The 26,637-nt window shown below is 35.6% G+C and overlaps 1 protein-coding gene and 1 pseudogene across 1 annotated transcript in view; one reads left to right on the top strand and one right to left on the bottom strand.

Annotated features, from left to right (window-relative positions):
- The window catches only part of LUZP2 (leucine zipper protein 2), a 228,118-nt gene that overhangs the window by 66,336 nt on the left and 135,145 nt on the right, over positions 1-26,637 (top strand). Inside the window, exon 3 of the mRNA XM_068555794.1 lies at positions 22,350-22,412. Within this exon, the coding sequence (XP_068411895.1) occupies positions 22,350-22,412 (63 nt within the window). The remainder of the gene's footprint in view (positions 1-22,349; positions 22,413-26,637) is intronic.
- On the bottom strand, positions 7,901-8,023 carry LOC137772793 (small nucleolar RNA SNORA70; annotated as a pseudogene).

Consider the following 26,637-nt stretch of genomic DNA (forward strand, 5'->3'; position numbering starts at 1 on the left):
CCAGACCAGGGCTTGAACCCGTGTCCCCTGTATTAGCAGGCAGATTCTCAACCACTGTGCCACCAGGGAAGCCCTGGGTGAACTTTATGTGTAATGTGTAATTACTTTAGGAAGTAATTTTCCCAAACTGTAATGATACACAGGTACTTGTACAATTATCTCTTCATTCCTTATCCTGCCTTACTAAGGAAGTGATGGAAACCTGGACTTCCATTAGTTACATCTGATTCTGGTCTTCTACGGTTTCCTCCTCTTCCTGCTTCTCTTCCTCTTCCACTTCCTCCCCCCTTCCCGTCCCCTCTTCCCTCTCTTCTACCTTCTTCCTCCTTGTTATAATGAATATCAAAGATGTTCTGATTCCCTTTCATGTGTCCAGACACTATTTTCCCCCACATCACTCTGAACTGGGCTATTGATTTCTTATCTCTGAGTATTATTGTTTGCAGACTTTTCTCAGTCTTTACTTAAAATTCACCTTATATACCAGTGCTAGTCTAATTCAGTAGCATTCTGAAGGAGGTTTGTTCCCTCTAACATGCCTTGCACAATGTTTGGTACTAATTATGGGTACTTATTTCCATCTGGAATGATTTCACACTGTATTTGCTTGCTCTACTTGCTTCAGTCTCAGCTGTACTCCCTAATCTAAGCACTTTGTTCCCTGCCCTGGCTGCAGCAGCTCAGTAGTGCACCTATTAAACTATTTTAGGATATTAAAACATTTTGGAGGATTAAAAGGCATATTTAAAATGTTAATTACATATCAATTCTTCAACACTCCTCTCTTCCTGCTCTGATCCCCCATTTTATACTCATGAAAATGGAGAGTAATTTCAGCATTAGGAAGCAGTAGAAGAACATACGGATTTTTTTAATTAACCAGCAAACTCTGTATTTGAGAAGAATCTTACACCTTGTTTTAGTTTATGCTTCAGTCTCAATGATATATGAATATATGGCATAAGCAAAATTGCATTTTTTATATTTACAAAGCACTTGTACCTTTATTATTTCCTTTTATTCTCACACTAACATAGTGACGAGGCAGACATAATTGTAGATGGAGAAACAGAGGTTCAGAAATGTCACAGTACAGATATGTCCACGGTGACAGCTTATAAACGGGAGACCCAGGACTAAAACACATGCATTGTGAATTCCATTCCATGTTCTTTTTTCCTCTCCAACACTCCATCAAATAAAAAGTGAAAAATTTTGGTTTCGACTCTAAGGCAAACCATATTAGAAGACTATTTTCCCTTGTTCTAGTCTAATCAGCCAAGCACAGGTGCACACCACATGAGCAGATGGAAATGCAATTAAGACAGATGTGATGACAGTTTATCCACAGCCTCTAATGCTTTAAAACCCCAGTGCTGGTCTAAAAGCACGGAGCACAGCAGGCATACTACAAGAAGAATCAAATGTGGGCACAAGATTTGTACAAGCTATAGGTCTTTCCAAATTTTGAAAGTGCAGTGGCATTTAGTGATTTTGAAATTCTACATCTATTCATAACTTCCTTAAGTAGTGAATATCTTTTACATTGTTGAATATAATTTTAAAAAAATAAAGGTAAATGCAGGCTCATTGATTATTTATCCACTATAAGCCCAGCATGAGATAAGTCAGAATGGTAGAGTGACAAAAGCTTTGGTCTTCAGAGTGCGAACTGTTATATCTGTATTATGTGAAGAGCCTAGATTAGTGCTTGGGGCAGGCATTCAGTATTACTTTATTCCTTCTTCCCTCAGGAAAACCATTAGACCTTAGATATTATTTTCAACATTAAAAATTGCTACTTAGGACTTCTGGTTGGGATAAAGTACAGGCACTGAGGAAAGAGGTGTCAAGGTGAACATCTTCATGGGTCCAATGTGGCAAAGCTGAAGCCAACTGGTGGTTATGCCCTCAACCTTCTTATTACTTGGGAGACAGCTGTAAGAAGGTGCAGAATAGCAAGAACCTACAGCCAGATAAAGATCTCCATCCACTTCTGTGTGGCATTGTGCAAATCTCTTGACCTCTCTGAATGTCAGTTTAGTTTACTTGTCTGTTGAATAGTAATCCTGCATTTTGCTAGCTACCTCACATCATTAAGAACCTTGTATAAAATAATAACTGTGAAGGTCTGACTGTTTTTAGTGAGTCTATATAATTTCCTACCATAATATTTGAGCTCTAACACCTGCCAGGAATTAATAAGCATAGGAAGACCAACCTGCAGATACTGCAGAAGGACAGTAATAGGAGGTCATAAGAGAGAGCTAGAAAGAATTTAAATCTGTCTATTTCTACTAACAAGGACCTACTGTATAGCACAGGGAACTCTACTCAATAATCTGTAATGGCCTATATGGAAAAAGAATATGAAAAACAGTGGATATATGAATATGTATAACAGATTCACTTTGCTGTACATCTGAAACTAACACAATATTGTAAATCAACTATACACCAATAAAATTTTTTTTTAAATCTATCTATTTCTTCCTCTCACTCTGCAGTGGTTTTAAAGTTTGGTGTGCATAAGACTCTCCTGGGAGTAATGCTAAAATGTAGGTTCCTGGGCCACATTATCAGAGATTCTGATTCACCCAGTTTAGGCAGGAACCAGGATTGATTTATTATTAAATACCCTATGTGGTTCTGAAGGTGACTTGAGGACCCTAATGTGAGAAATATTGACTAAACCCTTCACCTATCATGCTTTCTCACCAGATGGATAATAAGTGGCTTAGGAGAAAAATTCATAATTAATTGATTTTTGCAGACTCATAGAGCATGAGGCAGTAGGTGGACTAATGTTTTCAGCTGAAAAAAGTGCTTCTCATGTGTTCTGCTAATTAACTTTAGTGCTAAAGATTTATTATTTACCAGTTTTCACTTCCTATTTTAAGAGTTAAGATCCAGGTTCTAAATTAAGGTGAGAGAAGGGTGATCAAATGTGGCAAAGATTGATAGTTCTTCCCCAAAGCTGTCCTCTCTGTTCTAAGAAGATACTCTACTTTAATCTGAGCAAATTGACACCCAGAATAAACATTTCCCAACCTCCTTTTCAACTGTCTGGGCCATGTACCAGCCCCATGTTCTGGCCACTGTTCTATAAACAAAGGAGATATATGATAGCTTCCAGGTTGTATCCATTAAAGGAAATGAGTTTACTCTTCTCTTTTTTCCCCCTCCTTTGATGGTAAAATGTAAATATAGAGGTGAAGACGTCATGGACCAAACAGTCAAGGGCACCATCAGAGAAGTGGCAACACATCAAGTGAGAGGAGTCTAGCCCTTAACACCGTCAAGGGATAGAATCACATGGCTTTGACTTATGCATCAGAAAGGCAGAGAAAAGAAACTTCTGTCTTGTTTAAGATTGTGCTATTATGAGTCTCTATCACACAGAGCGAAACCCAGTTTGTTCTAACTAATAAATGCATCAAATAAGCACGCAGGATTAGGACAATGCAGTATCATAGTGTGAAATGCACAGTCTTAGTTATCTAACTTGCAAAATGAATATTCTAGCACCTCCTAAGGCTATTAGAAGAACCACAAGATAAAAATATGCGTGCAAATTGCATGATAAAATGCCTGTGACTTTCTAAATGAACAGTCTTATATTGATTTTTATTACTAATGAGTAATTTATAAATCATTATTTATGACTATAAGTCATCGACTCTATGATAAAGATACTATACTGTGGTTAGTAGAGTAACTGAGATAGAAAAAAACTACCTTCAGCTCTAAGCTTAAGTGAGACTTGAGTGAACTCCAGGCCAAAAGACCTTGAGTGGAAAACACTAGCCCAGTCTACATTTGATGTCAGACCCCTGATGAGTTTGCTGGAAAACATAACTGCAAGTCAAGCAGGGGCAATGTTGAGGTCCAAGGCCCTTACAAAATACAAAGGGAATGTCTGCCAAAGTGGACACTAGAAAGGTTATTTGGATGGCTGATTTACTATTCATGGAGAGTATACAGTGCAAGGTTTATGTTAAAGGCTTTTTGAATCATATTCCCATCATCATGAAAAATAACCCCATCACAGTACTGCAGCCAGAAAGATTTATGTGTGTGCTTCTACCATATTTGAGCAGGCTGCTTAGTAACAATGCTAGAGTAGCATTTGAAGGTAGCCAAGTGTCACTCAGATAATCTGTATTATTTAAAATCATTCAAGGTGGGGTGGTGAAGGTGAAAGAATGGGAGTAGTCAACTTAAAATATTTCTACATGATATGAATGAGAGGGATTTAGCTGTGAGCACAAAACCAGAAATGGAATGCCCACTAGATTGTGTCTGTATAAATTGGGGGTAAGTTATTACATTTGCTTTCAGCAGTGCTTCTCAAACTTGAGTGAGTGGCAGAGTCACCTGACGTGCTTATTAAAATGCAGATAGCCAAACCCCACTCTCAGAGTTTCTGATTCTGTGAGTTTGGGTCAATTTGGGCCCAGTAAGTATCCAGGTGCTGCTGCTGCAGGTGAAAACATATTTTGAGACACGCTGGCTTATAGGAAGTCCCTAGTAAAGTCTGGTAGGTAAGCAAACTGTGTTGATATCTTTCAAGGTCGTAGGCTTCCCCTCATTCTCTACCCACATAGGGGTTAGATTGTAAAATCCTAGATGGTGAAGACTGCATCTCGTTTGTTATCGTAACTCAGGCTTTGCCTAGCACTGGACATTTCTTAGCTGCTTTGAGTTTTGTTTTTTTTTTTTTTTAAGAGGAAGACTCCCTGCCTTCTTTCTTCTCCTTTACCGTGGCAACCCTCCAGGCAGCAGTACGTTCTTTCAAAGGTGTCTGCGTTGTGGAAAGTGCTCTGTATAGCATGACAGTAATTGCTTCACAGGAGAGAATCCCTCACGCTATGTACATAGCTGCATTTTGGGGTCGGAGGCAAGGATAAGGCTTTTATGAGCCTGGACCATGGAGACAGGGGATCTGCTGGAGGTCAAAACCTGGGTTTGAATCTTGGCTTTGTTTTTTATTTGTCCTGTGACTTAAGAGATTCACTTATTCTATGTGTCCTTACTTCACTGTTACATGGGTTTTATTATTTGGAATATTCGTAACTTACCTTATGAATGACACATCAATACTTAATGAGTTAATGCATTTAAAGTTCAACTATATTAATTTTCATTCAGCTGAAAGATTTTTGGTTCTAGTTTAAGGGAAACAAAAGTTATTCTTGGTAAAGATATTTAGCAATAATGGAAAGAATGACTGGGTACTTGCAAAAAAAATAGAGGTGGAACAGATGTCTTATCAAGATAGGTTTGTACAATGGAACAGAGATGAAGCTAGATCTGACTGTCTCTCTGTGTCTATAAGGTGGGCAGGATGAGTGAGTAATGTGTAGGGGGGCTGTTGGTATGTGTATAACGACCAGAGAAGATAAATACAATCGACTGTAAAATTTTACTTGCTTAAAATTGTACATTTGTAAAAATATCTCAATTTGAAAAACTATTAATATTTTCTTTAGTGTGCTTATTCATTATTTTTAATAAACAACAAAAATGGTATTTATAGTTTAATTTGTGATCTCTGTTATACTGTCCATTATTTCAATAGATCTTAAGTTCTTAACTATTAATCTGCTACTTTAGGAACTTTCAAAGAGCTCTCTATGGTATAAGACCACTTTATGAATATTAATGTAGTTTTATTATAAAGTTTAAAAAATATTTGTATTAATAACCATCCAGTTATACAATCATGCTGATATTCCTCAAGGAATATATATTTTATATGGAAGATCCAATATACTTGGTTTAAGTGGTGAATATACCGATTATTTGTCTATTGCTTTGTTGATTGTGAGGTCAGATATTGTTTTGTTTTTAATAAAGTTCAACAGATTTGTTTCCTCATTTTCATAGATTTTATATTTTATAGTAGTTTCAGTTTCACAGCAAAATTGAGCGGAAAGTACAGATACCCATATATACCCTATATCTCCATACACCTGAGGCCTCCTCCACTATCAACATCCCACACAAGAGTGGCACATTTGTTGTAATCAATGAACCCACGTTGAAACATCATTGTCGCCCAAAGTTCAGAGCTTACATTAGGGTTTACTCATGGTGTTGTACATTCTATGGGTCTTGACAAATGTATAATTACATAATCCATCCCTGCAGTCTCATAGAGAATAATTTCACTCCCCTAAAAAGTTTCTGTGTTCTCCCTATTCATCCCTGCCTCCCTGAAACCCTTAGCAAATAAAAATCTTTTCACTGTCTCCATAATTTTACCTTTTCAGAATGTCATATTGTTGGAATATTATAAAATGTATACTTTTCAGATTGACATGTAATGTTCATTTAAGTTTACTCCATGTCTTTTCATGGTTTGACAGCTCATTTCTTTTTAGTGCTGAATAATATTCCATTGTCTGGATATACCACAGTTAATTTATCCTTTCATCTACTGAAAAATATCTCGGTTGCTTCCAAGTTTTGGAAATTATGAATAAAGCTGCTATAAACATCCTTGCGAAGGTTTTATGTGAACCTAAGTTTTTAACTCCTTTGGGTAAACATTGAGAAACACAATTGCTGGATCATATGTTAGAGAATATATATAGTTTTATAAGAAACTGCCAACTGTCTTCCAAAGTCATTGTATCATTTTATATTCTAACAACAGTGAATGAGAGTTCCTGCTGTTCCAAATCCTTGGCAGCATTCGGTGTACTCAGTGTTTTGAATTTTTGCCATTCTAATAGATATGCGGTGGAATTTCACTGCTGTTTTAATTTGCAATTCCCTAATGATATATGATGTAGAACATTGATACATATATTAATGCCTTTTTTTACCTACCATACATGGGTTACAGGAGCACTTATTTAATATTTAAAGAATAAATAGATGAATGATTAAATGAATAAAATCAAAACCAAGGTTCTGACTTTAATGGTGAAATTTCTGACACCACTAGAGGCCAAAACTGAGACGGAGAGAAGTAAATTTGACATGAAATCCTTCAGCAGCATCATGTGAGCAGCTGCCTTGTCCACAGCATTCAGAGTGCACTCTGAACATAGACGTTTCCTCCAAGAGCAAAATACTCATTCACCTGCACTCTATAAATAGTTTTGATAATCATAAGTAGGGGAGCTTTTGTATGAGCTGTCCCTCTGTGAACACCCTTAACATGTTTGATCTAAGCCACAAGATCATGAGTTCAAAGCATACTTTCTTTTAGTATTATAAATATTAGAGAACCTGAAGAGCAGGTAGAGCCAACTGGACAACTACTAGGCAAGTACTGATGAGCAGAAATAAAGAAAATTAAAACATAAATAAACAAATAAATACTCCATCACAAAATGTATCTGCATACCAAATTCCAAAATACTTAAAAATCCTAGTGCTAAGAACGACAGTAAATAAAATTAACAAATAGAATTCAGTGTAGATAATTCTATAGAAGAATCTGACAAAAATTTTATTTCATTTTATTTTTACATGAAGAGGATTTATTGGTGGCTGTGAGTAAGAAGGGGGCAGTGTCAAAGCCCTTACTAGTGCAGAGCTTGCTATTTGTCCAAGGGGTCACAACTGGGGATATGTGTGACTCGAGGTCCTTCCTGGAAGAGCCACTTTTCAGACACCATCTCTTCAAATGCATTCACATTAAACTGGTAAAGCCCTGCTTCTTGATGATGTGGAATTTATGGCAGCCAGGGGACCTGAAGTTAGCCCTGCACAGAGCCTCAGTCACATCGTTCTTGTTATGCACGTTGGTGTGGATGGACACGATGTCTTAGTCAATGTGAATCCCAGCCACTGTGCCCTGGTGGTTTCCAAAGGCATCCTGCATACCTGTCTAAAGCCTAGATTGGGAACAGCATGAGGTCACATATGGATGTCCACTGGAAAGAGCTATTTCCATTGTCCCTTAGGGCAACCTGTATAAGCAACAGGCTACATACACTACTATTTGTAGCCTTTGCACCCAGGCCTCTATGGGGAAAAAAAGTACAATTGCCTTAATCGGCTGCACAGATAAAAATGCTAAAATAAGTGTTTCAGGTAAATCTAAAAGATAAATGCAAGAATACGAAAAATATCAATTCTTTGTAAAATGTTAAAAGAGAAAATAAAGGAGGGGGTGGATATAAAATTTAAAAGTTATTAACCTTGAAAAAAATGTGCTTATAAACATAGGAATAATTTAAAATAAAAATAAAACTATTTTAGAAACAAATACTATTGTCTGGACAAGCTTGAAAAGAGAAATAGTAACTCAGAGCATAATTTGAGGAATTAGAATTTCACACAAATAAAAAGGTATGTTTGTGTGTGTGTGTGTGTCTGTGTATAAGTGACATGGATAAAAGATTGAGAGTCTGTAATATGTCTCTAACAGGAGTTCTTGAAAAAGAGACTGGAGAGAATGATGCAGATGCAATATTTAATTCTGTATATGTATCTTATCATGAAGCCAATTATATGTGTTGAGTAACTTATGTACATAGTGACAAAATGGGAAGAGTCAAGAATGCTCCAAGATTTTTAGCAGGAAAAATCAGAAAGTTGGTACCATCCTTAACTGAGAGAGAGAAGACTATAGTTGAAGAAGCCTTGGGGAAAAGATGATACTAATTTTGGATAACTCAAATTTGAGATGACTACATATGATAGATGAGTTAGCCGTTGGATTTGAGAAGAGATTGTATTTAAAACCATGATCATGGATGAAATCAATGAGGTAGTGAAGATAAAGAAAGAAAATGTCCTAGTACTCAGCCATGAGTTACTCCAGATTTGAGATGTGTGAGAAGTGTTGGAGATTGACAAAAGACCATTGAGGATCTTAAAAAGAAAGATAGAACACAAAACAAAGAATAAGGTATTCCATAAGACAAGTTGAAAAAAGAATATCTCAAGGAGGGGGAATGTGTCAAATCCTTTTTTTTTAAAATTATTTTCTATTGGAGTATAGTAGCTTTACAATGTTGTGTTAGCTTCTACTGCACAGCAAAATGAATCAGCCATACCTATACATATAACCCCTCCCTTTTGGATTTTCCTCCCATTTAGGACACCACAGTGCATTAAGTAGAGTTCCCTGTGCTATACAGTATGTTCCCATCAGTCGTCTATTTTATACATAGTATCAATAGCGTATATGTGTCAATCCCAATCTCCCATTTTCTCCCACCCCACCCCTTTCCCCCTTGGTATCCATGCATTTATTCTCTATGTCTGTGTCTCAGAAATTTCTGCTTGTACCATTTTTCTAGATTCCACATATATACGTTAATATATGATACTTGTTTTACTCTTTGTGACTTACCTCACTCTGTATGACACTCTCTAGATCCTGATAATAAAACAAAAAAGACAAAAACCAGGAATTGCCCCATGAATTTAGCAGCAGTGAGATCAAACATTTTTAAAAAGTGCAAATATTGCTTATGGATATATATACATATTGAATTGTATACCAAATTCAGGCTAAAATATATGAAAAAAAACTTGGTCTCTTTTTCACTTTAATAAGACACATCCCTTATTAGTGGAGTCAGATTTATGGTAATACTAAAACAAAATATTATTCTATCAATGCCCCTATCACTTCAATGTGTAAAACCATCAACAGGACTAATTTATGTCAGCTTGGAGCATAAAAGCAAATGGTAATCCTATTCTTCTTCCTGCCACACCTCACAGGAATTTTCCAGTGATCCTGGGAGGAAAACAGAAACCCCAAGTATTAAATAAATTATCTTCCTTTGAAATTTTAACAGTTAAACTTTATTGTCTGGCTTGAACTATAACATCAGATCTTTGCTAGTACTAACTTTAAAAGGAATTGCTCACAACAGTCAATATTTGGCAAGCTTCAATTAAATCATAAATAATAAACTGGGTCCAAATTTATTCTTGTAAGTAAGATTTGATGACCTTTAGTCATTACAAATGCAATGGTGACTGATTAACAAAGATGGAACAAAACAATTTTTAAAGTTAATGACATTAGCTTTAAATGTCATAGTGTTGATATGTCTTATGCAGTTGTACCACTTGTATTTGAAGGTGGAAATAATGTTCCAGCACTATTTCTTTTAAATCCCGGGGCTGAGGAAATAGTAAAGTAAATTTTGGTAAAACTCCAAAAAAAGAGTTTTACTCAATTGCTGTAAGTCTCTCAGGTGGATTCCTAGGATGAACTGGCTTTTTTGGGCTGGGAATTCCCAGAATTGCAAAGAGAAGGTGGCAGGTGTTCAAGTCTTAACTGGGCAAATCAGGAAGAGAATATTCTCAGGAGTAATTGCAAGTGAATTAGCTGATCTTTCCTAATGATTTCACAACAAATTTACTTTGCCTTGTTACTGCTCTAGGGGCAAAGTTAGTTTATAAACCATAATTTATTTTATTGCCTGGAGGGGTTTTATTGGCTGGTGAAAGTGCATGTGTCTGGAATTAAAAACTCAAAGACTAATTCCATGTTTATGTACATTTTGGTTATTGCCCATGCATTATTCAGTAGAAATCCAGGACTTGTCTTTATTGTTTTTTGCTTGTTTGTTTGTTTTTCCACAAGCAGAGAATTAGTAAAAACTATACATCATGATGAAGATCATGGGTTCTGGCAGAGGTTAAACCTGGACAAATCCCAGCTCTACCACTTAGTAGCTGCTTGACCATAGGCAGGTTAAATAACATAATTAAGCCTCAGGTTGGTCATTTCTAACATGGAAATGATTAAGAATGTTTGTTTTTGTAGGGCTGCTGCAAAGATTCAATGAAATAATATATGTAAAGCACTTTGTACAATACCTGGCACAAAATAAGCATTTAACAAATGCTGGTTTAAATACACACACTCAACACTCAGTGATTTTTTCCAGTTTTATTGAGTAATAATTGTAACATTGTCTAAGTTTAAGGTGTGCAGCATGTTGACTTGATACATTTATATATTGCAGTATAATTACTACCTCAGCATTAGCTAACACCCCCATCACCTCACATAATTACCATTTCTTTTTTTTTGTGGTGGGAACATTTAAGATCTACTCTCTTAGCAACTTTCAATTATATAATACAGTATCATTAACCATAGACCACAATATTGTGCATTAAATCCCCAGAACTTATTCATCTTCTAACTAGAAGTTTGTATCTTTTGACCAATATCTCTCCACTTTCCCAACTGTCCAGTTCCTGGTATCACTATTCTACTCTCTTTTCCTGCAAGTTCAGCTTTTTTGGATTCCACATATGCGATATTATGCAGTATTTGTCTTACTCTATATGACTTATCTTACTTAGCATAATGCCTTCAAGGTCCATCTATGTTGTTGCAAAAGGCAGGATTTCCTTCTTTCTCATGAATGAATAATATTCCAAAATGTATGTGTGTATATATGGGTTGGCCAGAAAGTTCATTTGGGTTTTTCTGTAAGGTCTAATGGAAAAAACCCAAATGAACCTTTTGGCCAACCCAACATCTAGATCTATACTCAATATGATATCTTCTTTATCCATTCATCCATTGACAGACACTTAGATTGTTTCCATATCTTGGCTATTGTAAATAATGCTGCAGTAAACCTGGGAGTATCTTCTCTATGTCCTGTTTTCATTTCCTTTGGATATATACCAGAAATGGGATTGCTAGATCATAGGGTAATTCTATTTAAACTCCATACTGTTTTCCATAGTGGCTGCACTAATTTCCATTCCCAGCTTTAGTGCACTAGTATTCCCTTTTCTCCACATCCTCAAAAACGCGTGCTACCTCTTATCTTTTTGATAACGGCCATTCTAACAAGTGTGAAATGATATCTCATTGTGGTTTGTGGTTTTGTTTTGCATTTCCCTGATAATTAGTGATGTTGAGCACCTTTTCATGTACCTGTTGGTCATTTATATGTTTCTTTGGAAAAATGTCTATTCAGTTCCTCACTCTTTTTTTTAAATTCTTTTTTTTAAATTTTTATTGGAATGTAGTTGCTTTACAATATTGTGTTAGTTTATACTGTACAGCAAAGTGAATCAGCTATACATAAACATATATCCCCTCTTTTTGGGATTTCCTTCTCATTTAGGTCACCACAGAGCAATGAATAGAGTTCCCTGTGCAATACCATAGGTTCTTATTAGTTATCTATTTTATACGTACCATCAATAGTGGGTATATGTCAATCCCAATCTCCCAATTCATTCTACCCCCTCCTTTCCCCCTTGGTATCCATATGTTTGTTTTCTACGTCTGTGTCTCTATTTCTGCTTTGTAAATAAGATCATATACAAATTTTTTCAGATTTCCACATACATGCATTAATATACAATATTTGTTTTTCTCTTTCTGACTTACTTCACTTTGTATAACACTCTCTGGATCCATCCATGTCTCTACAAATGACCCAATTTCATTCCTTTTATGGCTGAGTAATATTCCATTGTATATATGTACCACATCTTCTTTATCCATTCCTCTATCGATGGACATTTAGGTTGCTTCCATGTCCTGTAAATAGAACTGCAATGAACATTTTGGTACATGACTCTTTTTGAATTATGGTTTTCTCAGGGTATATGCCCAGTAGTGGGATTGCTGGGTCGTATGGTAGTTCTATTTTTAGTTTTTAAGGAACCTCCATACTGTTCTCCATAGTGGCTGTATCAATTTACATTCCCACCAACAGTGCAAGAGGGTTCCCTTTTCTACACACCCTCTCTGATGTTTATTGTTTGTAGATTTTTTGATGATGGCCATTCTGACCGGTGTGAGGTGATATCTCATTGTAGTTTTGATTTGCATTTCTCTAATGATTAATGATGTTGGTCATTCTTTCATGTGTTTGTTGGCCATCTGTATATCTTCTTTGGAGAAATGTCTATTTAGGTCTTCTGCCCATTTTTGGATTAGGTTGTTTGTTTTTTTGATATTGAGCTGCATGAGCTGCTTGTAAATTTTGGAGATTAATCCTTTGTCAGTTGCTTCATTTGCAAATATTTTCTCCCATTCTGAGGGTTGTCTTTTCCTCTTGTTTATGGTTTCCTTTGCTGTGCAAAAGCTTTTAAGTTTCATTAGGTCCCATTTGTTTATTTTTGTTTTTATTTCCATTTCTCTAGGAGGTGGGTCAAAAAGGATCTTGCTGTGATTTATGTCATAGAGCGTTCTGCCTATGTTTTCCTCTAAGAGTTTGATAGCGTCTGGCCTTACATTTAGGTCTTTAATCCATTTTGAGTTTATTTTTGTGTATGGTGTTAGGGAGTGTTCTAATTTCATTCTTTTACTTGTAGCTGTCCAGTTTTCCCAGCACCACTTATTGAAGAGACTGTCTTTTCTCCATTGTATGTTCTTGCTTCCTTTGTCATAGATTAGTTAACCATATCAGAACTCACTCATTTTTAATCAGATTTTTTCTTTTGTTACTGAGTTGTATGAGTTTTTAATTCTCTGTACAAAATATTGCCTAAAACTTAACTGCTAAGTAAACCTATATGGGGACAATCTTTAGATGTTACTGAATTTGAAATCCCAAATTCTTCCTACTTTATTTTTCTAAAAAGTAAATCTGATCATGTGACTTTCATGCTAAACATTCAGTGCCATGGCTTCAATGGCATACAGGGCCCTGTTTGACTAACCCCAAGGCACCTCTCCCATCTTATCTCTCAACTCTTTTGAGCATCCTGTGGTCTAGCACACATACTTTTCTCTCCCTCTTGCCATTTCTTATTATTTGGCTGCTCCTTTACACTTTTAAAGACAGTTCCATATCATTCCCTGAGTAGGTGCCTCTCCAGAGACTTTGAATGCCACTGTCAGACTCCTTCATGGATTGTGAACTCCTTGAAGAGAGGGATTGTTTTAGCTCCATTACTAGTATATGAAAGGTTTGTATAACTGTTGACAAGAATATTAATTCTGGGCTTCCCTGGTGGTGCAGTGGTTAAGAATCTGCCTGCCAATGCAGGGGACACGGGTTTAAGCCCTGGTCCGGGAAGATCCCACATGCCGCAGAGCAACTAAGCCAGTGTGCCACAACTACTGAGCCTGCGCTCTAGAGCCCGTGAGCCACAAGTACTGAGCCTGCATGCCACAGCTACTGAAGCCCATGCCTAGAGCCTGTGCTCTGCAGCAGGAGAAGCCACCACAATGAGAAGCCTGCGCACCACAGCAAAGAGTAGCCCCCGCTCGCCACAACTAGAGAAATCCCGCGTGCAGCAATGAAGACCCAATGCAGCCAAAAATAAATAAATAAATAAATTTATTAAAAACAAAGAATATTTATGCTTTCTTTCATGAAGTTATTTCTGGAATGAATGACATCTCATATATTTAGCAAAATTTTTTAACCCATTAGAATGAGAACTCTCTGATAAGGGAAGGGGGTTTCAATGGCAGCAGAAGCAGGTTCTATTTCCAAGAGAATTGTCTATTTTAAAGGAAGACCAAATCAGACATAAAGAGAAATACTACTGAGAGCAGTGACTTCCACAATAAACTTTTATCTGTACGAGAAATTAGAGGGCTCAAGAGCTAGAATCTTATCTGTCATCTTCTAAAATAATAGTACATATAAAAATTGAGATGCCAAAACTCTGAACCTTCTTGGAATGCTGTCATAATCATCAAAAAGAGTATTCTCTATTTTTGCAAGACAAACTGAATTTTATTGAAATAATAAGAGCTAATATTTATTGAGCACTTACCATGTGACAGTCATGTTATAAATGTTTTGTTTATATCGTCTCACTTAATACAACAACCCCATTGGTCATGATAGTTACCTCATTTTATGAGTGGAAAAACAGAGGCACCAGAGGTTACGAGGTGCATCAGAAATCACAGAGCTTATGAAAAAGTGGGATTTAAATACAGGTGTTCTGTCCTAAGAGCCCAGCCACTGTGCCATATTATATCCATACTATTTGAAAAGTGATCTTCTAGGTATGGGATATTCTCTGTGCTGACTGGCACAGAGAATATCTAATTACTATACTTGGTAAATTGGAATGTATTATAACTATATTTTAACTGACATCAGAAAAAATCATCATCTCACGTCCCTCATGTCCCCTCTCAGTAGTCCTGAAGCTGCAAGAAATCTGAGATATTCTTCATTATTTCACACATGTTGACACTGAGTGTCTAGGGGTTAAATGACTTACACTAGATATTAGAGCTAGTTTTGTGCTAAGAATAAAACTCTCATGAATCACTCTTAAATTTTCTAATGAATTAGAGCCAAGTTCAGTATCTCAACCTGTTCCTGAGATGACCTCAATGACGAAATCTTTGAGCACTTGTAAAACTTTTGTTACACCTGCAACAAATTGAGAATTCAAGTTGGCAAGGCCAACACTCATCTGGGGTATCTGCCATCACTTGGATAATTGCATGGCTGTAGGGTGGTTTTAAGTGTTTATAGGATGATCCTATCACTCATGTCTACTCAATTCTAAATCTTTCTGTAAAAATGTAAATCTTAATTAAAGTAGCAATGAGTCCACATATAGATTTTAAATCATAACATTATATTTAAACAAAGGAATGATTTTAAAAACGTAGTGTAAATATTTGGTTTTCAACGAAGTATCTTTCTTGCTGCCTACATTATATTTTACTATAATCTAAAAGAGAACATCTAAGGAGTTTTTTTGACCAAAGATCTAAAGCTCTGTATTTTTATTTTAATATATATAGGTGGCTGATTCCCTCTGGCCTTTTTCTGCATTATCAATTTGAAACCATTTTATAGACAATTTTATCTTTATCCATTTTGAAATTCTACTTTTTTCTTCTGTGTGGCTTAGAATAAATAAAAAGACCTTATACAAATTTCTTATTTTCCTTAGTTCCTATGCAGCTGAGTGTTTCCCCTTTATTGATCTCTTCACCCCTTATTTTAAAACAGAAATAATCTTTAAATTTTAAGGAGTCATCAATCGTTAAAGTGGATTGTGACTTAACAACTTCTTGGGGTAGAGGGAACCATAAATACTAAATGAAAAGTGCATAATGTTGTAGATCATGTCCTGATTTCAGAAACATTAAAAAGAGAAAAAAATTGTGCATCCCAAGAATTGATGAAATACGCATTCATTGTTTAGATCTCGGTCCAGTAACCCATCCATTTCCTGAGATGTTCTCAGAAAGAGACTGTTAGGGAATTTATAAAATATTATAACATCTGCCAATATTTTAGAAGCAAAGTATTTAAGTCACATCTTACCCCTAAACTCTATTGCTTTTCTTTATATGGGTTATAAGTTTTCCAGTTGCAACCATATTTGAAAGGACATGTCCATTTTTCAGGCATTTTAAAAACACATTTAAATTGAAACAAATGTGGCTCTCAAGCATTCATATATAGTGGTTTATGCACAGTTTTAGGAAGTTTTAAAATAGGAGATGCTTCCTGCAGTGAGACGCAGAAATCTCTGGTTTTAGTTTGAATACCACTGCAGGTGCTTTTACTTTTGGTTTATACTTAATTGCACTTTGGAGACATTAACACATGCTTTCAGCTGCCTGGCAGCAGTCATATATTTTATTTAAATCCAGAAAATAATGTGACGAACACATTTACATAATTTATTATATTTGACAATCCTAAGTGTCCCCAGATTTTGACTTTTACCATGAAAATTCATTGAGACCTCATCAACCCACCTTGTAATTAAGTACACTGATTTACAGCTTCTCATTCAACTGTCACAGTAACTCTATTCCTGTCTTATAATTATGGATACCTCCTCCTACTTGGTTCTTGCCTATTTTCTGAACCTTATTCCCTAAGTTTTCTCTTTATCCTACATGAAATCTTCACAATAAATTCATACTTTGCTTGATTTAGCCATTATTGGTTTCTATTATTTGCAAGCAAAAATCCTGATTAATACCTAATTTCATTTGAAAGAACAATGTAAAATGGAAACTCATAGTAATTTTGGAATTTTTACATTTACGTAGTGCTAGGTAATAGAGATTTATATCTCTTTCTGTTTTGTAACCCAGAATGTCTGTTGGGTTTGAGCTACGATGTAAGCTATACTGAAAATGTGATGTTTTAAGTTCCCAGGCAAAAATCAAAACTAGATTAGCAGATCTAACTATTAAAAATATTTTGTTACTATCAGATTTGAGTTTGAGATTTATCATATAGATAAGGGGAGATATTAAATGGCATTTTAGGTAGATTCCCAAGAAGCTGGGTTCCTAAGAAGGCTGTAGGGACATTTGTTTTAAGCCACCCCAAATTTGTACAGAATCCAGTTGGGAGACATTCCTTTAGTGGGTAGTAAGCAGAGTCTGCCTTTCATTTAGAGAAGCCAAAATAGGTGGATATGTTCTCTGCCCACATCCTGATAAGCATGAGCATCAGCTATAAGCTTGGATGTTTGTTTTTTTTGTTGGAGGGAGTGGCTACTCTGAATCTTAGGGCAGTGACAGAATTAACGATTATGTGCGATAGGTGGAAAAAAAGATTTAAGTACGGTGTCAAGAGAACAGAGCAACTGGTGCTAGAAGCATGTAGCTGAAAAACCCAGGAGTATACATACTAGCTTCAGGCAAGTGTAAAACAGAGGAGAGGGGCCAAGAACATCAGCAGAATTAGTATTTCTCCATACTCGTGTGTTCTTTTTCTGTTATATTCAGTCTCAGGTGAGTTCTGACATAGTGATGACCCTCAGCACATTTTCCTCAATAATTCTTGAAAATGAAAGTTTTATATTTGAGTCTTACCAGCAACTTTTATGTTACTTTACCAAATCTGGATCAAGCCTTTGATTGGCTGAGCTTGAGTTTCATCCTTTCCCTTGATAGAGTGGGTAAAGTTAGTGTCACACAAGCCACGTGGAATTAGCATGGAAAAATATTTCTCACAAGAAAAAGCAAGGTACAGTTATTAGAAGAAGGGATAGTAGAAGCATGACAGGCAAGAAAAACAGACATCTAAACATTTTATAATTCTTTTAATCTACTTTTTCTTATTTCCCCTCAAGCGAGGCATAATCATTATTGGATCCTAGCATTTTGGGCATAATTACATGTGTACGTTGTTATTTTAGACCTTGTAAAAGCACCATTAAGTTTGAGAGGGATGAGATCCATTGTTTAGAGGGTAGATAAAATGATACAAGTCTGATTACAAAACTGTAAAGACTATGTTCTTAATGCCTAAATGATAACAAGTCAATTCTTTCTGGGATTAAAGAAGAATATGATCACTAACATTGAGTGGAAAGGTTAAATCAGTGAATTGTCTGAGAATCAGCATTCCCTCTCCAATGTTCTGTGCCATCCATGTTTCTGAAGAACATGCCAGTTAAGAACTATCTCAATACGGGCCTTGACAAGTCTTCCTTGTATCCCACAATTGGCCCCATTATGCGTGATTATAATTAATTATCCTCATTTCTGGATTTATTTCAAAATAGTGAAATAGTCTAATTCTTAAGCTCTGGAAATGACATTTATCTTAATGGAAACATATTGTTTACACAGTTGCCCAGAATTATCAACTGCCACAGCAGACTGTGGACACACAACATAATCACTGCTCATTTTTGTTGTGGCCACAGGATATCCATGTAGGACAATCTTCCTTGTGCTAATCCAGTTGCATTGTCCAAATCTATCACACATATTTGAAGAGAAATATTCACTGCTTTATCTGTCACTTCAGCATTGAACAGAATGAACAAAAGGAAAAGAAAAAAAGAAAAATAAATTAAAGGAAGGAAGGAAGAAAGAAGGAAAAAGAAAAAAGGGAATAAAAAACTTTAAATGAAGATGCAATTTTTAAGTAGTATAGATTACATACACTAATTCTGAGATATGTTATTAACTTTATTATCATTTCTAATAAATTTATTCATGTATGGATGGTTTGTGTTAACACATAAGGCCTCATATTAGATGTACTTCACTAAACTTGTCTCAATTTTATTTATTTATTTTAATTCTATTTTTTAGCTATTTTCACTTTCTATTTTGAGATAACTGTTCCCAGTTTTATTGAGAAATAATTGACATACATCGCTGTATAATTTAAGGAGTACATCATGATGGTTTGATTTACATATATTGTGAAATGATGACCATGGTAGGTTTAGCCCATCCATCTTCTCATACAGATACAGTAAAAAGCAAAGAAAGAAAGAAGGAAAAGTATTTTCTTTGTGATCAGAGCTCTTAGGATTTTCTCTCTTAACAATTTTTCTATATGTCATACATCAGTGTTAGCTATAGTTATCATGTTGGACATTACGTCCCTAGAACATATTTACCTTATAACTGGAAATTTGTACCTCTTGACCACCTTCCTCCAATTACCCCTCCTTGTACCTTTCACCTTGGTAATCATAAGTCTGTGAGTTTGGTTCTTTTTATTTAGTTTCTCTATCTGACTTATCTTCCTTCAAATTTCATCCATGTTGTCACTAATGGTAGTATTTCCTCATTTTAATGGCTGTTTTACATACATATATATCACAACGTCTCTGTTCATTCATCCATCAGTGGACACTTAGGTTGTTTCCATGTCTTGGCTACTGTAAATATCGCTGCTATGAACGCGGGGTGGGACGGGGGTGGTGTACAGATATCTTTTCAAGTTAATGTTTTCTTTTTCTTTGGTTATATTCCAAGAAGTGGAATTGCTGGATCATATGGTAGTTCTATTTTTAATTTTTTGAGGATCCTCCATACTGTTTTCATAGTGGCTGTAGCAATTTACAATCCCACCAGCAGTGCACAGAGATTCCCTTTTCTCTGCATTCACGCCAGCATTTATCTCTTGTCTTTTTGATGATGGCCATTCTAACAGGCATGAAGTGATATTTTATTGTTTCAATCTGCTTTTCCCTAATGACTAGTGATGTTGAGGATTTTTTCATGTACCTGTTGACCTTTTCTATATCTTCTTTGGAGAAATGTCTATTCAGGTCCTTTGTCCATTTTTTAATTAGGTTTTTTTTTTTTTTTTTTTTTTTGCTATTGAGTTGTATGAGTTCTTTACATGTTTTAGATATTAACCCCTTATCATCAGATATATGGTTTGCAACTTTTTTTTTTTTTTACCATTTCGTACATTTTCTTTTTACTTGTTGATGGTTTCTTTGGCTATGCAGAAGTTATTTAGTTTGATGCAGTCCCACTTGCTATTTTTTTGCTTGTGCTTTAACTGTCAGATCCAGAAAGACATTACAAACATTGGAGTAGCAAATTAATACAGAATGTTCTCATGTACCTTTACCCCAAACCTCTAATGTAACAGCATACAGTGATACTACAATTATTGAGCCAGAAAATTAACATTAATACAATACTAGTAAACAAACTATAGACCTTATTTGAATTTCACCCGTCTTTCCACTAAAAAACTATAGCCATAAAAATGATGAAAATCAAAGTGAATAACAGATCTCTAGAGATAGTAAAGATATATCCCTTATGTACAAAAACAATAAATCAAAAAAGAAAAATAGACAATTTTAATAGAAAAAAAATTAAGATTACACATGTCAAAAATATCATAAATAGACATGTACAGAAGGAAAACTAGGGTATGTTTTTTAACCTACAAACTGAGCAACACTGCAGAGTTAGAACATCAGTGTGTATCTCTTTATTATAGTTTATGAGCTTTTAAATACAGGACCACTGTATATTAAATACTCTTTAAAAACCTTAATCTTGTGTTTTGTTGTATAATGAGTACAAATATTTGCAAAAAAACCATTACTAAGTGAGTCAAGATAACTCCTCATTTGTGTAAAACATTTCAAGGTATTAAAATTCTAAGTAAGTTTTTTACAATTTCAACTCTTAGCTAAAGAGGAAAAGTTAGACAAAGGATTCTTTCAAACTGAGGCAGCTGTACCCACTGTCTGCATGACAGGAAAATAAAATAGGAAATGGTGTTCATAATCAGGTGAGAATTGTGTGTGAAGAAGTCTTTTTTTTGTACATTTTATTTATTTATTTTTAATGTATCTTTATTGAAGTATAACTGCTTCACAATACTATGCTAGCCTCTGTCACACAACAAAATGAATCAGCCATATGCATACATACATCCTCATAACCCCTCCCTCTTGAGCCTCCCTCCCACCCTCCCTATCCCACCCCTATAAGTCGTTGCAAAGCACCAAGCTGATCTCCCTGTGCTAGGCTGCTGCTTCCCATTAGCTAACTATTTTACATGTATAAAATGTATATATGTCGATGCCACTCTCACTTCACCCCACCTTCTCCCTCCCCTCTGTGTCCTCAAGTCCATTCTCTATGTCTATGTCTTTACTCCTGTCCTGCCGCTAGGTTCATCAGTAACAGTGCAGTAAGTCAGAAGGAGATAAACAAATACCGTATGCTAACGCATGTATATGGAACCTAAAAAAAAAAAAAAGGTACTGATGAAGAAGTCTTAAATTTGATGTATTCATTCATTCAGTTATTCATTCACGCTGCATAAATTTAGTTCAATTTGCTTACGATGCTCATCAAATTGACTCTCTTTAGAGCCATTATGTATGAGATGTACTTTCCATTACATTGTTTGCTCCTGTAGAGACAGTACAAAGTCTAAATCCTGTGGGTTTTACAAAGTTTTCTGCTCTCCTTTAGCCTGCCTGCCTAAAAGAAGAGTAGGTGCTCAGTTATGGGACAAAGAAAAGCCTGAGTGTAATGAGGGAGATATAACTGACTCACTGTAAGGGTTTAGATTCAGATGGCTAACACTTTGCTTCCATTTCTAAAGTAACATTCTTTCTGTGAAAGAATGTTTCTACGTCAAGTCCAGCAGATAGAGTACACTTTTCAGGCCTGGAAGAAGAAATGGTTTCTGAGCATCAAGAAGCACTTTGAGTGCATGCACAGGTGTCAGGAATATGAGTGGACTCTAAAACCATAATGTTTAAAGGAAATTCAGACCCTAGAGTGTCTGTGACTATATTAGACTAGATTCCAAGGAGACCAGCATCCAGATGATGATAGAAATAAATGTTTGCTGTTTAGAGGGGTGCTTTAAGAAACTAGTATCAATTACAAATTTGAAACTAAAATTATTTTATAAGACAACATACGTAAATGTAATAAAACAGAGTTAAATGTAAGACCAAAGAAAGTTCCATATTTTCTAATAAATGTGTTAATGCTAATACGTCAGATTTTTTATTAAATAAAAGAAACATTCTTTTACACTACAGATTCTACTCAATTTATTGCAAATCCACTACATCTCATATCATGAAGGACTTATCTGTGAACAAAACATAGAGAAATGCTGCTGACATATTTAAGGAAATTTTTAATATTTTATAACTTCTTAGCAATAAAACTATGTTTCTTTCTTCAGAATAAAAGCTTGAAACACAAACTCTTGTCAGGAAACAAGCTGTGTGGAATACATGCAGAAGAGGTAAGTTTTCCCTTCTTATAGTTTCAACTGAATAGAAACAATATTAGTGCCAAATTTTTTTTTTAAACCCAGACATCTGGTGACTTTTTTCCCCTAAAACATAAATGCAAACATTGGAATAAGAAAATAAAAACACATTTTAAACTTCTAGGTATTTTGGGATGTTTTAACAGTTCATCTCCAAAACGAAAAAGAAAAATTTTAAGCCAGTTAAGTGTTACTTTCCTAAATGATATTCTGGATTCCTTCCTTAACTGGATTATCAGGATTTCCTCACTAGCAAACACCTGGAAGTCCATGAAATTTTCACTTTTGGTACCTTCTATGTGATATCTACACAGTTTTGCAGTGACAATTGAGTGTCAAAATGAGGATCTAGGACTGACCATAAAACTTAAGAAACAAATAGAGTCATTGGTTCTATTTGCTGGACAAGAATATCATCTCAAACATTTCTTAGGGGGAAAAAAAGTCATTCTGTTTAGTCCAGGTTTAATTAAAATCAATTTTTTGTCCTCTTGATCTTCCAAATCAATCTGTACTTTATTTAATGTTGTAGAAATATAGCTCATAGTCAGCAATTCTTAGTAATAGTAAAGACGTAGTAGAAATAGTGCCATAGTTAAGTGATTCTTTATACCTCAAGGAGAGGAGACAGCAGTCAGTGTATTAGCTGGAGCCTCAAAGAAGCATACACAAAGAAAAGATTAGTCCTGCAAATTTTTTTTGGTGGAAAAGCCTGTGAATGATAAGGAACAGGCATGTTAGCCTTCATACCTCAATGAAGACCTGATGCCTGTGAAGGAAGGGGAAAGGAAAGAGCTGTAGGTAGAACAAGAACAGTGTCTTACACAAGTTTACCCCTTTTCCCATAGCAGACTAGAAGCAAGGTACAGTGCTGGTGAACTACTTCTACCATCTCCTAAATGTGGAGCTGCCTCTCATTCAAAAAGCCTTTTCCTGTTATTATCACCTTCTAGCAGGAGGAACAGGGAAGATTACCCGGTGACTCACAGGCATTGCTCTTTAGGAGTTTATCTAGGAAGTAATGGCACCTATGTCATTGTATCCTATTTGCCAGAACTAGGTCACATGCCTAGCTAAGTTGTAGGGAGGCAGGAAAAGGCCATTTAGGTTGGTGGCCATGTGCTCATCCAGACTTTGTTTGTTTGTTTGTTTCTGTTAAAGAAGGTGACGAAACTTGCTTGGTGGACATATAAAAGTCATTATTACGAGTGCTGGAGTTAGAGTCAACATGCAATATCATAATCCATTTATAATGTCTTTACAATAATATTATACATGAAATGAATAGAACTTTTTAATACATGGAAACTAAATGTTGATGCCCCATAAATGAATAATCAAACTGAATGGCATATAGATATGAGCCTGTGCAGTTTTTTTTTTCATTGTATTTTTCTATTTGGATATAAATAAACTCTTTCTATTGTTGATATTTTCTAGGTTTCTAGAAATATTGCGTATATAGCATGCAGTTTCTGAATGTTACTTGTAAGAGCGTAAAGCAAGTGGATATGAGTTTTGAATAAGGACCATCTGGATTGAAGCTGTATTCTGAGATGGTTGACATGTTCCCAGGTCCCCACAGCACCCATGTACAGGAAAAAGAGGTGGCTCCTAGGAGAAGGTGTCTGTGGTGTTTACAAACAAACAGAAGAATGAAAAAACAAACAACAGCCACAACCTGGGTCTACCTATATTTTTTAGCCCCTTAATTCAAGAAAGATTCATATTTCTTTCTCATCTCAATTCCTCAGAGGACATATTATTTCTGCACTCTTATTTATGAATTCCTAGAGGTTTCATAGATCAGTAATGTATAAGGTTAAAATAAATTGAAATATGTTCATTATAATTTATTCATTTGCTCTATCTCCTTATTTATTTATTTCAACTTCTTGATTTAGTAGGCCAATGCAGTTGACTCCTGACAGGAATATCTGTGAAAAACAGTATTTCTAATGTTTGAACCTCTCAGGGGTGTATCATTTACAACACTTTCAAGAATCTACTCTAATTGATGATAATTCCAGCATTAGATGATGATTTAGTAATTATAACACCATCATAACACAGTCCCCCACTTTGCAAAATCCACTACCTTGCATGGTTGGAAACATTTTGAATGTAGTAAGAAACTGAATCACAGTTGCAGTTTATTCACTGGGAAGACTCATAAACATTCCATCTAGGCTTGGAAAAGTACAATATTTTAAACATATGAGAGGGCTTTATTTATCAAAGAGGAGTTTTGTACCAGTACAGTTTACTAGGATATAATAATCCCATGAGGATCCTGTAGTTTATTAGGTACTATGGCCAGCTACTTTTATTTATTTATTTATTTTTTAACATCTTTATTGTAGTATAATTGCTTTACAATGGTGTGTTAGTTTCTGCTTTATAACAAAGTGAATCAGTTATACATATACATATGTCCCCATACCTCTTCCCTCTTGCAACTCCCTCCCTCCCACCCTCCCTATCTAACCCCTCTAGGTGGTCACAAAGCACCAACCTGATTTCCCTATGCTATGCAGTTGCTTCCCACTAGCTATCTATTTTACATTTGGTAGTGTATATATGTCCATGCCACTATCTCACTTTGTCCCAGCTTACCCTTCCCCCTCCCCGTTACCTCAAGTCCATTCTCTAGCAGGTCTGTGTCTTTATTCCCGTCTTACCCCTAGGTTCTTCATGACCTTTTTTTTTTTTTTAGATTCCATATATACGTGTTAGCATATGGTATTTGTTTTTCTCTTTCTGACTTACTTCACTCTGTATGACAGACTCTAGGTCCGTCCACCTCACTACAAATGACTCAATTTCGTTTCTTTTTATGGCTGAGTAATATTCCGTTGTATATATGTGCCAAATCTTCTTTATCCATTCATCTGTTGATGGACACTTAGGTTGCTTCCATGTCCTGGCTATTGTAAATAGAGCTGCAATGAACATTTTGGTACATGACTCTTTTTGAATTATGGTTTTCTCAGGGTATATGCCCAGTAGTGGGATTGCTGGGTCGTATGGTAGTTCTATTTTTAGTTTTTAAGGAACCTCCATACTGTTCTCCATAGTGGCTGTATCAATTTACATTCCCACCAACAGTGCAAGAGGGTTCCCTTTTCTCCACACCCTCTCTGGCATTTATTGTTTGTAGATTTTTTGATGACGGCCATTCTGACTGGTGTGAGATGATATCTCATTGTAGTTTTGATTTGCATTTCTCTAATGATTAATGATGTTGAGCATTCTTTCATGTGTTTGTTGGCAATCTGTATATCTTCTTTGGAGAAATATCTATTTAGGTCTTCTGCCCGTTTTTGGATTGGGTTGTTTGTTTTTTTGATATTGAGCTGCATGAGCTGCTTGTAAATTTTGGAGATTAATCCTTTGTCAGATGTTTCATTTGCAAATATTTTCTCCCATTCTGAGGGTTGTCCTTTCATCTTGTTTATGGTTTCCTTTGCTGTGCAAAAACTTTTAAGTTTCATTAGGTCCCATTTGTTTATTTTTGTTTTTATTTCCATTTCTCTAGGAGGTGGGTCAAAAAGGATCTTGCTGTGATTTATGTCATAGAGTGTTCGGCCTATGTTTTCCTCTAAGAGTTTGATAGCGTCTGGCCTTACATTTAGGTCTTTAATCCATTTTGAGTTTATTTTTGTGTATGGTGTTAGGGAGTGTTCTAATTTCATTCTTTTACTTGTAGCTGTCCAGTTTTCCCAGCACCACTAATTGAAGAGGCTGTCTTTTCTCCACTGTATATTCTTGCCTCCTTTATCAAAGATGAGGTGACCATATGTGCATGGGTTTATCTCTGGGCTTTCTATCCTGTTCCATTGATCTCTATTTCTGTTTTTGTGCCAGTACCATACTGTCTTTGATTACTGTAGCTTTGTAGTATAGTCTGTAGTCAGGGAGCCTGATTCCTCCAGCTCCGTTTTTCTTTCTCAGGATTGGTTTGGCTATTCAGGGTCTTTTGTATTTGCATACAAATTGTGAAATTTTTTGTTCTAGTTCTGTGAAAAATGCCAGTGGTAGTTTGATAGAGATTGCATTCAATCAGTAGATTGCTATGTGTAGTATAGTCATTTTCACAATGTTGATTCTTCCAATCCAAGAACATGGTATATCTCTACATCTATTGGTATCATCTTTAATTTCTTTCATCAGTGTCTTATAATTTTCTGCATACAGG

Source organism: Eschrichtius robustus, chromosome 11 (assembly GCF_028021215.1).
Source record: "Eschrichtius robustus isolate mEscRob2 chromosome 11, mEscRob2.pri, whole genome shotgun sequence".
Classification (NCBI taxonomy): Eukaryota; Metazoa; Chordata; class Mammalia; order Artiodactyla; family Eschrichtiidae; genus Eschrichtius; species Eschrichtius robustus.